The 12,920-nt window shown below is 51.1% G+C and overlaps 1 protein-coding gene across 2 annotated transcripts in view; it reads right to left on the minus strand.

The window, feature by feature from the left end:
* Positions 1 to 944: 944 nt before the first annotated feature.
* Positions 945 to 12,920, minus strand: part of PPFIA4 (PTPRF interacting protein alpha 4) — a 43,502-nt gene continuing 31,526 nt past the window's right edge. Inside the window, exons 25-29 of one of the 2 annotated variants that reach the window (XM_012555230.1) lie at positions 9,055 to 9,152; positions 8,244 to 8,419; positions 5,793 to 5,861; positions 1,750 to 1,924; positions 945 to 1,100 (exon numbers count right to left, since the gene is read on the minus strand). In XM_012555230.1, coding sequence (XP_012410684.1) covers positions 1,051 to 1,100; positions 1,750 to 1,924; positions 5,793 to 5,861; positions 8,244 to 8,419; positions 9,055 to 9,152 — 568 coding nt within the window. In that variant the 3' untranslated portion in view covers positions 945 to 1,050. The remainder of the gene's footprint in view (positions 1,101 to 1,749; positions 1,925 to 5,792; positions 5,862 to 8,243; positions 8,420 to 9,054; positions 9,153 to 12,920) is intronic. The other variant, XM_012555231.1, reaches the window with a different exon arrangement.

Consider the following 12,920-nt stretch of genomic DNA (forward strand, 5'->3'; position numbering starts at 1 on the left):
GAGAAGGAAGCCTTGGACTACCTTTTCCCTAGATCTGAGTTTTGGGTGATTGTGTATTTGAAACACCCATCAGGTTTATTCTTAAGGGGCTGGGACTACTAAAGAAGTGGGGCAGAGGAGGACTGCAAGGAAAACGATGCCGGGAGCACAGTTGGCAGTACACGGTTAGACCTGGTCTCCCTCTCCCCTCAGCCCAGCAGCAACTCTGCCCTATGGTTAGGCAGAAGGCATTCCCACTACCCATAGGGCTTAATGCTACCTGAGGCCATTCGCTCTCCCTCTGGCTGGCCTGTGTACACATCTCACTGGGTGGGGATGGGGAGGACTAAGAACTTCTCCATCCTCACCCATGGCCCAAAGCTCAGGGGTCCATTTCTCTCAGATTCTTCCCAAACTCACACCTGGGATTCAGCTTAAGGAAGGGCCTGGAACCTCTACTTCAGTCTCCCTCTTCCCCAGCCACACCATCCTTTTGCCTCCCAGCTCCTAAGAGAGTACTGGAGGCCAGAGCTGCAGTTGTGGAGATGGGCTGCAGAAGGGATAGTACTGGGGGTGCCAAAACCAGATGTCAGCCCATCTGGCACATCCAGGACATGGACAGGGACCCAGAAGGCAGAACAGCCCAAGAGGGGCAGAGTCTGAATTGCTCTTTTCTTGGAAAGGCAATCCCCAGCCCCTGGCACCGGGTCCTGGTCCCTGACAGAGGTCGAAGTCCAGACCAGGCTAGGTCCAGAAGAGACAGGGTGGAGTCACACTGACCCTGGGCTGCCGTCCTCTCCCTCCCCTACAGTCCCAAGCATGGACAACCTGGGTGCCTCCACAACACTAAACACCCCCCAGCCAGGTCCACCAGAGACTTACAGAGGACACAGGGTGGGCCTGGGGGTAGTGGGATGTCGAGGGGCTGGACGAGAATACTCTGAGATCCCGGGCAACTGGAAAGTCACAGACGAGACTAGGAGCCGTGGGAGGAAGGGGAACAAGCAGGAGGGGTCAGGGCCGGCAGAGCCCTGAAGCGCAGAAGGAGGGAGCCGGCCCTGGGGGCCGTGGCTAGTCCCGGAAGGCGGAGAGCATGTGTCCGTAGAGATAGTGGGAGTGAGCTAGGAAAGAGAGAAACAGGCAGAGCGCAGTGAGTTGGCAGTTAGTCCCTGGGAGACAAAAGGGCAAACGGTGGCGTGCTTCAAAGCGCGAAGTGCCCAAGGCCAGAGGAAGCAGGAAAGGGCAAGCAGGGCCCTGCGCGCGAGCAGCCAGGCCGGCAGCCAGAGGCGGGCGCGGGGAAGCCGCTGGCGGGCCGGCGGGCCCACGGAAGCGGAGGCCGTGTGCGGGCAGAGGGCCGGCAGCAGGAGCGCCCCGCGTCCCCGGGCCGGGCCCACTTACCCCGAGCCACGGGCACACCCCGTCAGACCCGGGGCGGGAGGGTGGGGGTTCAGCAGGAGTAGGTCCGAACCGTGGAGGTCTCCAGTCTCTGCGCCCCCGCCATCCCGGCTGGGAGCAGTCGGCAGCGCGGGAGAACACAGAGCGGCGGGTTAGTGCGCGCACACGCTCGCGGGAAGCCCGGCCCAGCGGCCCCACCGCACCGCCCAGGCCGCCGTTAGTGGAGCGTCAGCCCGGCGGGGTGCAACCAGCCTCTGGCCTCGCCTCAGCGCCAGCGCCAGCCCGGCCCCGCCCTCTCCAGCTGGGTCCCGGGATGCCAGGGCAGCACCCCGAGCCCTGGTAGCCTCGGCAGTGCCCAGCCAGCTTGTCACTCACCTTCAGGCATGATCTTCTTTGGCGGGGCCTGTGGCGGCTGCAGGGACCCCAGAGTGGACACGCGGAAGCCGGCGGGGAGCGTCTCGGCCGAGGCGCCGATCATGCCGCCGTGGTGGTCCCGCGGCCGGAAGCGTTTTCTCCAGGAGGGCGCGCGGCGGAACACCTTGTCGTCCCCCTGCACCAAGGAGACACGCAGAGGCCCAAGGGGCATGATAAGACTTGTCACCCTCACTCCTTGTCTAGGGGGATGGTAGTCATGGCTGATTCTAGAGACATTGCTCCCATCCCTTTGGAAAGAGGAGCAAGGTCACGTCCGTTCCCTTTCCGGCCCTCAGTTTTTCCATCTGTAGAATGAAGGGGCAGCAGTGGATGATTCTCAAGGGCTCTTGAGGCTCTGAAATTCCCTGTCTGTAGGTGGAGTGGGGGTCCCCTCTAGGCGGATCTGTCACCTCACAGTTGAACTCTGTCCACCACAGCCTTCACAAACCTGGCTTGGGATACCCGTTGACCTCTCTCCTCAACCTAGGGTATTCCTCCTCTCAGCCTCACCCCATGGGAAGTGGTCCCCAGCCAGGTCCCCATACACCCTCTCCTGCCTTTCTGGGACCTCAGTATGGCTGCAGTCCCTGTATGCTGGAAGAGTGGTCAGGAGTCAGAAGACTTGGGTTCCAACCCAGGCTTTGCCATTTCACTATCTGACCTTGGGCAAGTTAAGAGACCTCTCTGAGCTTCAGTGTCCTTATCTGTCAAATAGTAAATCCTGCTCTACCTATTTCTCCAGCTGCCTATCCCTAATGGGATCAAGTGAGAGAACCCTATGACAGTGATGGGTCAGGCAGATGACCAATCAGAGGCAGGCTCCTCCCAGGGACATTGCCAGCAGCCCTCTGCCATCTGCTCCCTCACCAATGTAGGCCAGTTCTCCAAAATAACCATCTCTGCCAAAGGACACCCAGAGCCACAGCCCTACAGGGCCCCACCCTTTGGAGTTCACACATCCACCCTGCTTTGTAGCCCTCCAGCCGGTGTCTCATCTCCTTCCACCCCTGTGTTCTTGGAACTGGTGCAGGCAGAGTGGTACCAGCAAGAACAAGGGGCACTGACCCACCTGTTCCAGCCTCACTTCCCTCTTCCAGGCCTAACCTCTTCAAGGTTTGTTGCTAGTGCCCTGAGTAGGCCAAATGCTTCGATCAGTTCTTAGCACCACATACTTCTTTGTCATAGTACTTGTCCTAGTAGGATTTTACATGTACATATGTGATTGTTTCATAATCCCTCTCCCTCTCTCAAATTCTGTGCTCCATGGGGCAGATCCTTCTTGTTCCATTCAGTGTATCCCCAGGACCTAAGTAGCACCTGGGCACATCTGCAGGCCCTCAACAAGTATGTGTGAAATAAATGGATGGCAGTTGGCTCCCTATACAGGTGTCCCATCCTGAGTTTATTAGGCACTTTCCTCATCATTTCTGTCCTCCCCATGATCCCACATTTCACCTAGCCCGGAACAAAGACCTGCCCCCCCTTTCCCTTTCTCTCTCCATTTCTACCTTCAGCCAACCCTAAGGATGTGTTTTTTGTATTCCTCTCCTGCCCCCTAATAGTCAAATGTTCTTCTTGCTCCGCTCATCATCATCATCTCCCCTGAGTCCTGCCCTCCACACAGGGGGAGAAATGGATGCAGCCCTTCAGAGCCTTGAAGTGTGAGAGGGAAAACTAAGAACCAGAACTGGCAGAGGGAGTAGTTATAAGAGAGAGCTCAAGGTTGCTGATGATGTGCTAGACGGCTGGGCAGAAAGCAGTTCCCTTGGCTCTCAGACACCCCTTCCCCTCTAATCACACCTTATTCCCAGGACCTGGCCTTCTACTTCTTAAAACTTCCTGCAAGACCAGTCCTCTCCAGCCGCACACCTAGCTGCATCCCAGAAACCCATCATGCTGCCAGATGACATCACCTACTCAATAACTCCACCCCAACGCCAGAAGCCTGATAGGCCAGCTAGCGCCCCTTGCTCCCAAGAGTAGCAAGATACAGGGGAAGGAGACAGGAACCGCACACATGTTGCTCTGGTCCTGCTGTGCCATGCATCAGCTCTGTGACAGCCGGTAAGTTACTCTACCTCTTTGTGCTTCAGTTTCCTCACCTGTCTTGCGCGATGATCGTTAGCATAAAGTGAGATGTCTGTTGCCACTGTGCCACCAAGCCTGATGCAGTGCCTGGCACAGAGTAGGCATTCAAAGATTTTTTTTTTTTTAATGACTGAAAGAATACATAGCTTTCTAAATTAGATATATATGGGAGTCACTTTTTTAGACAGCAACCAAGAAAGCTAAAATTCTAGGAGTGTGGGGAGTAAGTGGGAAGGGTCAACATCACAGAGGGCATTGGGAAAATTAAAATCAGGTCTCTGAGAGTGGGGACAGCTAGGACTGGCAGTTTATCTCCTTGGTTGGAATAGCAGACTCTGATACATAACATACTCCAAACTTCAGGGTACCTGTGTAGAAAACACCCCTCCACAAATTCTGTGTATTCCTGAGTGTGCCCTGTCTCCTGAGGCAGGGCAATCGTTCTACAAAGGTGGGTAAAACCAATTAAGGAAAAGTAGGTAACACGAATGCTGCCACAAAGGAAGGCCCAGAAGTCTACACAGAGGTGATGGTGGGGGGCAGGGGTTTGGAGAAAGGGAAGCTGCACAGAAAATGGGGGTCAGAAACAGTGATCTGATTTAAGATGGAGAAGCTAAAAATAGTCTTTTTAAACTTGCTTGGAGCCAAGTCAGCAAAGGTAGGCCTGACAACCAAGGGCAGACGGTGTTGGTGATAGGAAAGCGAGCAGGGAGAGGGAAGGGAGGAGGAGGAGGCAGGGGTGAAGAGGGGGATCATCTACAGGAAACAGCAGTGAGTTCAGGCAGACATCTGTAAGGGGAGTACGATGGCCCAGACATAGTCCAGCCTAAACTCCAAGGTAAGGCCTAAAAGAATCAAATGGCAGGGCCTTTCTTTCGTCAGTGACTGAAGGGCTGAGAGAGAAAAAGCTTTAACTTGATATGAAGGTAGAAGCAAGAGTGAAACTAGAGAAGAATCTGTATGATCCTACAGTCTTGACCTGTGTGTTTTGCTGTGGCTAACTGCATTGAGGAGCAATGTAATTTAACTACTACAACACAGCTTCAACCTCAAACAACCGCACACTGTGGGATGGGGTGGAGTCCTAAGTGCAGGCTGGAGATAGCTGATAGCTGATAGCACTGAAGAGATGGGGCCTCAGAGAGAAATAAAAGGGCATGGTCCCACAGATATGGCCTTTGGAGGAAACTTCTGATGCTATGTGGTCAGGAGGGTGGGCCACAGAGGTGGGAGATACTAGAAGTATAACATATAGGAGCTGTTATGGATTGAACTGTATCCCCCCAAAATATGTGTTGTAAATCCTAACCCCTATACCTGTGGTTATAACCCCATTTGGGATGTTTTTTCTTTGTTATGTTAAGGAGGCAGTATTAGTGTAGGGTATGTCTTGAGTCAATCTCTTTTGAGATATAAAAGGAGCAGATTAAGCATGCAGAGACAGGAGGAAGACAGATGCCATGCCACATGAAGACCACCAAGGAGCCAAGGAATAGAAGCTAAAAAGAGACAAGGACCTTCCCCTAGATCTGACAGAGACAGAGAGCCTTCCTCTTGAGATGGCACCCTGAATTCAGACTTCTAGCCTCCTAAACTGTGAGAAAATAAATTTCTGTTCATTAACACCACCCACTTACGGTATTTCTGTTATAGCAGCACTAGATAACCAAGACAGGAGCCTTCAGATTTTGTACAAGGAAAGAGTTTCATAGAGACTTCTCCACAGCCTATTGCTGCCCAAAGACCTGCTAGGCCTGGCCCTGACTTCCCAACTCCCTAACGTCATCTCCATTCCCTCTGGCTCTCCTCCCTTAGGCCACCCTATGAGTTACCAGCCCAGGGAAAACAGAACTCATGAACTTCAATCCTACCATGGCCATATCCCCAAGGCCCCTAACTCAGGGCAAGGTACTCACGTCATCCAGCTTCCGGTCTGTGCCCAAGGCCAACAGGTTGTTGAACTCTCTCTCCATCACCTGGCGTGCCTGTGGCCATAGGGCAAGAGGGGGAAAGGTGGGAGGGGCTATAGTTTATGACCTCTATGCCATCTTTCACCTGTTCCTCGGGCTCTGAGGGCAGAGATGGGGGGTTTCAGTGCATTTAGCTCATTAGGGAGAAGTATCTGGAAACTTTATACACCTTTCTGACACTGCTCTTTCAAACCTCAATGTCTTAGAAGTGAAAACTGTAAATCTTAGGATTCTTTCATATGGTGCAAACAAGCAAAACATAATTTTTTTTAAAAAAAAAGGACCACAGAACATAAGTGAGAAGGCTTTGCCTACAGGGAAAAAAAACACATTTTGTCTCTAAGGGAAAATCATGCCTTACCACCTTTCTGAAAGGGGTAAATAAGCACGTAGACCCCGGAAAACCAGAACTTACCTTACTTGGATCAAATAAATAGATTTGATAAGGTTCTACATCAAAAGCTTAAATTTGGAAGACTGTATCGTCAGGGATACTCTCCTGGGCTGGGTGGTGCATTGAGACCTCTAAGCCTCCCATGTGTTTAACTCACTCGGAGTTTTGGGAAATGCTAGAAACAAGAAAGTTTTCAAAACTGCCAACAGATATTTTTAACCATCTTTAATAAAGGGTTCCATATTGGGTTAGATACTGCTTCCCACAATAGTGAAGTAAATGAATAAACCAAAACCAAAAACCAAATCCATTACTGTCAAGTTGATTCCAGCTCATAGGGACCCTAGAGGACAGAGCAGAGCTGCCTCATAGGGTTTCCAAGGCTGTAATCTTTACAGAAGCAGACTGCCACGTTTCTCCCACAGAGCGGCTGGTGGATTCGAACCGCTGACGTTTCAGTTAGCAGCTGAACGCTTTAACCACTGTGCCACCAGGGCTTCTCAAATAAACGAATGGGTCAGGAAAATAAGAAAGTGTACAAAGCAACAGAGAGGTGTCCCTTCTAGTGCTGACAGATCTACCGTTATCTACAAAACTGCATGCACTTAGATAGGAAACAAAAGAGAACAAGCCCAAGGTCATTTCTGGGTGGAAGAGATGAACCACAGAGCTCCATAAGGGCAGTCTTTGTCAGTAGTAGAAACATGTTACCACATTTTTAGAAACGCTCTGAGAAGGGGAGTGCAGTAAGTTTTCCAGTATTCAGATGACACTGCCCCTCTGGGTAGTGGAAAGGGAAGATGACAGGTATGAACTTCTGAAACATCTCACAAAGCCGTGAGTGGGCAGGAAGGTGGCAGACCAGCTTCCACACAGGCAAGTGAAGAGAAACTGCATTGGGGGAAAAATCTAACTTCTTAGAGAACCAGGGGATCTGTGCTATCTGGCAGGGGAGGTTCTGGGGACACATGGTCCTGTGTGCTGCCATCACCCCCCAAAAGGCTGACACGGTGCCCAGCATTACAGACAATACACAAGCCAAAACCCATCTGCTCCCAGAATAGCCCACGCAGTTCTGGTGGCTGAATTTCAAAAGACCTGACAGCTGCAAACAGTCCAGACAAGGGCAGCTAAAATGATCAGGGGACGGAGGCGAATCTATATGAGGAAAGGCTAAAGGAATTAAGACCACTGTGTCTGGAGAGACCACGGCTGGGGCGCAGGGGCAACACAATGAGTTTATGGAATCACAAAAGGTGAGAACTGGTCAAGTACAAACACCCCTACTGAACCTAGAATATTAGGATTAGGCAGTTCCCCAGGGGGAGCCAGACAAATAAAATCAGGAAGCACTTTATACAACAGGTAGTACACTTCTGGAATCCATTACCCACAGGAAGTTACAAAGGCCAAAAATATAAATAGGTTCAAGACAATTTAGATATATTCTCAGATGACAGCTCCATAATAATTAGGAACGTAATTTAAGGAGATGCCTAATCTTCCGAGCTGCTGACAGTGAGACAAAGCCCTGACGAGGAGAGGCCCTGGGCTGTTGTTTGGTATATTTAGCTTTCTTAAGCCTGAGGGCCCAGGAGCACATCCCCAGGATGGGAGACAAAGGGATATGGGCTCTCTGATCCCCTCGGGCCCCAGGGCTAGTTCTCCTTCCAGAAAAGTCAGGTCAGAAAAGCAGGCTGAGGTAAAGGTAGGCACGGAGCTGCCAAGATGGGATGGGGAGGAGACGGGGTAACCACAGCAGTGTGGGGATTGACACTGTACGGTGTCCTATGTCCAGGCCTGCGCTAAAAGTGCTCTTATGTTAGGGCCCATGCTCCTTAGGGGACTTGGCTATTCACAGGGACCACTTGGAGGTTTGAGGGCATTGTGATCCCCTCTGGCACAGGCCCCAGAAAGCCCCCACAAATCCCTAAGCCTCCGTGGTGGTGGGGGGTGGGAAAGGAAGAGGGAAAGAGAGATTGACTGATTACAAGGTGGCCCACCTGGGTGTTCTGCGTGGGGATCTGGAGGACCAGGGCCAGCGTGTTGTGGTCAAAGTTCTCATCCAGGGCCAGCAGGGCACCATGCACACCGCTCTCATGCAGGTTTCCTGCGTAGTCCCGAAGCCCAATAGACTGGACCCAATGAACCACCTGGTCGTTGGTCCAGACCAACACATCTGAAGGGTGGGGGAAGAAAAAAGGCAAAACAAGACAACAGACTGGCCAAGGCCCCTCTAGGGACAGAGAAATAGTGCTACTTAGACCCAGAGCCCCAGTCCACCCTGCTCTCTGGTTCCCACACCTTCCTTCTGTCCTCCATGGCCCCTGGGCTCCTGGAGAACCATCACCCCCTCACACCATCCCTGCCAGCCTGTGGCCTCCGTGCATGGGGCATCCCACTGCCCTCAGGGTGGAATGGCCCTCTTCTTAGTCTCTCGGCCTTCCCAGTCTCTTACTAAGACTTGCCTCTCTTTCCTGTCCAACCCATGTTTCACTGTCCCAGGGGGATTCACTGCATTTGTCTAGTTGGTGGCCATTGCAGAGGAGCGGAGGGGTGTTACAGCCAACTGGGCAGGGACTGTTTCTTCTCCATCAAATGGCAGCATCCTCTGGGCATGAACAATGCTTCCCTCACTAGACTGGAGCTCCCTAAGGCTGGGGCTGGATCTTCCCTCTCAGGTTTGGAGCTTTCCAGAGGCACAGAATGCCTTCTCTCTGCTCAGCCCAAGGCAGGGGTCAGTGGGCAGGCCCTGCTCCCCAAGGCTGCTCCCACGCCCTTTCCAAGGGGTCCCCCTAAGCCTGAGCAGCTTACCCTTGATCTCATGCTGGCTCTCTTCCCGCCTCTTCTCCAGCTCCTTGCGGTCATAGTTCAGCCTCTTCAGACACATGATACCATACTGAAGACTGGTTCTGCAGGCACACAGCACGCCTGAGCCCAAGCCTCGGCAGGCCATGTTCCCACCTCACCTACCCCACGCCCAGCGCTGGCCACAGCACATCCAGACTCTTCTTCCAGTACAAAGAGCACCCGCAGGCATTCAGGTGCCTCCCTCCCCAGGGCTTCTGCTGGATCCATCCCAAGGCTACTTCCTGCTCTCCCTCTTAGCCAGGAAGTGGGCCTGAGTGATGGAGGAAATGTTCTTTGAATGAAATCAACATGGCCCTCCCTCTCCAGGCACTGTGCCAGGCACTACAACAAAGACCCCAACTCCTGCAAGTCAAGGGAAAAGCAAAACAAGATACTCCTTTGTATTCTTATTTTACTCAGAGCCCTCACAATGGCCCACAAGGTGCTCCATGATCTGCCTCTTTACCTGTCTGACCTCCCTGCCGACTACCCTCCCTCTCTCTGCTGCAGCCACATGAAACCCCTGCTGTTCCTCCTACACAGCAAGCTAGGCATGAGAGCTTGAGGCCTTTGCACTGGCTGTTCTCTCTGCCTGGAACACCCTTCCCCCGGTTTGCTACATGGCTCACGCCCTCGGCCCCTTTAAATCTTTGCTCAAATATTACCTTCTCAATCCATTCAAATGTCACCTTGTCCATCTGATTTAAAACTGCAATATCACCGTCACCACCCCCAGCCCCACATTCCCAATCCCCCTTACCCTGGCCTAACTGTCCCCCTAGCACTGTGTGTGTGTGTGTGTGTGTGTGTGTGTGTGTGTGTGTGTGTGTGTGTACACATATATGAACCAGTTGCCATCAAGTCAGCTTGGACTCATGGCGACCCCATGTGTGTCAGAGTAGAACTGTGCTCCATAGGGTTTTCAATGACTGATTTTACCAAAGTAGATCACCTTGCTTTTCTTCCAGGGTGCCTCTAGGTAGACTCGAACCTCCAACTTTTAGGTTAGCAGCCAAGCACATTAACCATTTGCACCACCCAGGGACTACATATATGCATGTACATACATGTATATATACATATTATGTATTTATTGATCTGTGTCTGTCTCTTACAGATAGAATGTAAGCTCCTTGAAGGCAGGGAATTTTTTTTCTGTACTGATGTATCTCAAGCCCCTAGAACAGTGCCTGGCCTATAGTAGGCACTCCATAAATGCTTAATGAATTAAATGAAATAATCTATGTAAAGAACTAAAAGTACTTAAACAGGACCAGGCACATAGTATTAAAAAAAAAAAAAAAAAAAAAACCATTGCCATGGAGTCGATTCTGACTCATAGAGACCCTATAGGACAGAGTAGAACTGCCCCATAGGGTTTCCAAGGAGTAGCTGGTGGATTTGAACTGCCAACCTTTTGGTTAGCAGCCAAACGCTTAACCAGTGCACCACCAGGGCTCCAGGCACATACTAAGTACTCAATAAATAGTAACTAAGCCAGGCTGAGAACCACAGACTCTGTGGGCTTGAAGCGATCTCACTGGTCATCCAGTCCAAGCTCCCACCTAATGCAGGAGCCACCTCTGTAGCATCCTTCCGAGCAGTCGCTGAGCTATGCTTGAGCGCCTCCAGGGACAGGGAACTCACTACTCCTCGAGGCAGCTCATTCCATCTTGGGACAGCTTTCACTGTAGTGCTCTTCCTTAAATTGAAACTACCCTGTCATTCAGCCTCTCTGGGTTTTATCATCTATAAAGTGGAGAAACAGAATAGATGGTCTCCCAACTCCAACTGTTTTTGACTCTAGTATTGAAGCCATTGCTTTCTGAGATTAAATTAAGCAGACTACAGGCCTTCTCTCACCTCAGCTCTACACAGCCAGCCCTCCTGCCTAAAACCATCTCTCCCTTGTAGCTCAGAGCCACTGCTTCTAGGGACCCTTTTCTGGCTCAAGCCACCTACTCATTGCTCAAGCCACTAGTTTAAGCGTTGGTCCGCTTTGAGGGGGCAGGAATACACATGTACTCATGCCTAGAAATGCCTTCTGTCTAATTTCTACCTCACTGTAATTTCCAGTCCAGTTCCCAGGACCTTTAAAGTTGTTGCAGTATTAAGGATGGAACTGCATTCTCCCTACCCCAAAATATGTGTGGGAATCCTAACCTCTAAACCTGTGGAGGAGCCCTGGTGGCACAGCGGTTAAGAGCTCAGCTGCTAATCAAAATGCTGGCAGTTCGAATCCACCAGCCACTCCTTGGAAACCCTATGGGCAGTTCTACTCTGTCCTATATGGTCGCTATGAGTCAGAATATACTCAACGGCAACAGGTTCGGTTTTTGGTTTACACCTGTGGTATAATCCTGTTTGGAATAGGGTTTCTTTGTTATGTTAATGAGGTCATACCAGTGTAGGGTATGTCCTAAACCTAATCATTTCTGAGTTATAAAGAGAGCAGCACAGACACAGAAGTGAGCAAAACCAGGGAAGATCAATACCATGTGAAGATCGCCAAGGAACCAAGGAACACCAGGGCTACAGAGGCTGAAAGAGACAAGGATCTTCCCCTAAAGCCAAGACAGAAAGCTTTCCCCTATAGCCAGCGCCCTGAATTTTGACTTCTAGCATCTTGAACTGTGAGAAAATAAATTTCTGTTCTTTAAAGCCACCCACTTGTGGTATCTCTGTTACAGCAGCACTAAGAAGCTAAGACACATAGCACAGTAAAAATATAAAGGCCTTGAAGTCAGATGAGCCTGGATTTGAATGCCAACCCTGCCTCTGACTAGCTGTGTGGCACTTGGCCTCTCTCAGCCTCAGTTTCCCCACAGGCTTGCGGGGTTATTGGGAGGATTCAATTCTATAACGAATGGAAGGGCTCAGCCCTGTCCCTGGAATATCATAGGCACCACTACTAGGATGATGTTTCTGATTATTGTGTGTGTTTGCTCTCTCTTATCAAAACAGAAGCTCCCCAAGGAAACCTGCTCAACAGCACATCACTCTAAGGAAAAGAGCTCTCAACTGCGTGTCAAGAGATAAGTATTTTAGCCTCATTCTACAACCACCTGGCTGACTGGCTCGGGGAACTCGATTAACCTCTGTTGGACTTGTTTTCCCCATCTGTAAAAAGAGAATTAAAAAATATTCCTTTCCTCTTCAAAAAAAAAAAACGGTTTTAAAAGAATTTCTAAAGCTGTAAGATGCCTATAATATGTTAAGCAGAATAAAAAGCAGGTGCATACATAGTTGAGGTAAGGAATGTGAAAATGCTTTCGATAACTCTAAAGTACTCAAGATGTAGAGCTGATGATGATCTCAGAATCTGGAACCCGGAATTCTCTCCTGGGGACTAGCCTCAAGGAGGATTTCCATAATGCTGGGTGGGGCCGGGCTGACAGACCTCTAGGAGCCCAGGCGCATCCCTGCTCTGAAGGGGGAACTGTCCTTGTCTCCCGGTCCTGTCAATCACTGGGGAGGGACAGGTGCAGCTGGCCTGGCAGGCTGCTGGGCAGAGACAAAAGATTCCCTTTGTGGTAACCGGGGGGATGGTGTGGAGGGGAGAACGCAGGCTTCCCTCACAAAGCCAGCCCTCGTGCCTGGGGCCAGGCAGGCTGAGAGTTCCAGGACAGGAGGCTCTGCAGTGTGGTAGGAGGAACCCTGGACTTGGAGTCAGAAGGCTTGGGTCCCACCCCCATCCCTGTGTGACCTTGGGCTGTAATTCCTTCCTATGCCTCAGTTTCCTTATCCATAAAACGGAGAGACTAACTAGATCCTATGCGGGGCCTTGGTGGTTCAGTGGTAGAATTCGTGCTTTCCATGTGGGAGACTCA

The sequence above is a fragment of the Trichechus manatus genome, unplaced genomic scaffold (genome assembly GCF_000243295.1).
Source record: "Trichechus manatus latirostris isolate Lorelei unplaced genomic scaffold, TriManLat1.0 scaffold00035, whole genome shotgun sequence".
Classification (NCBI taxonomy): domain Eukaryota; kingdom Metazoa; phylum Chordata; class Mammalia; order Sirenia; family Trichechidae; genus Trichechus; species Trichechus manatus.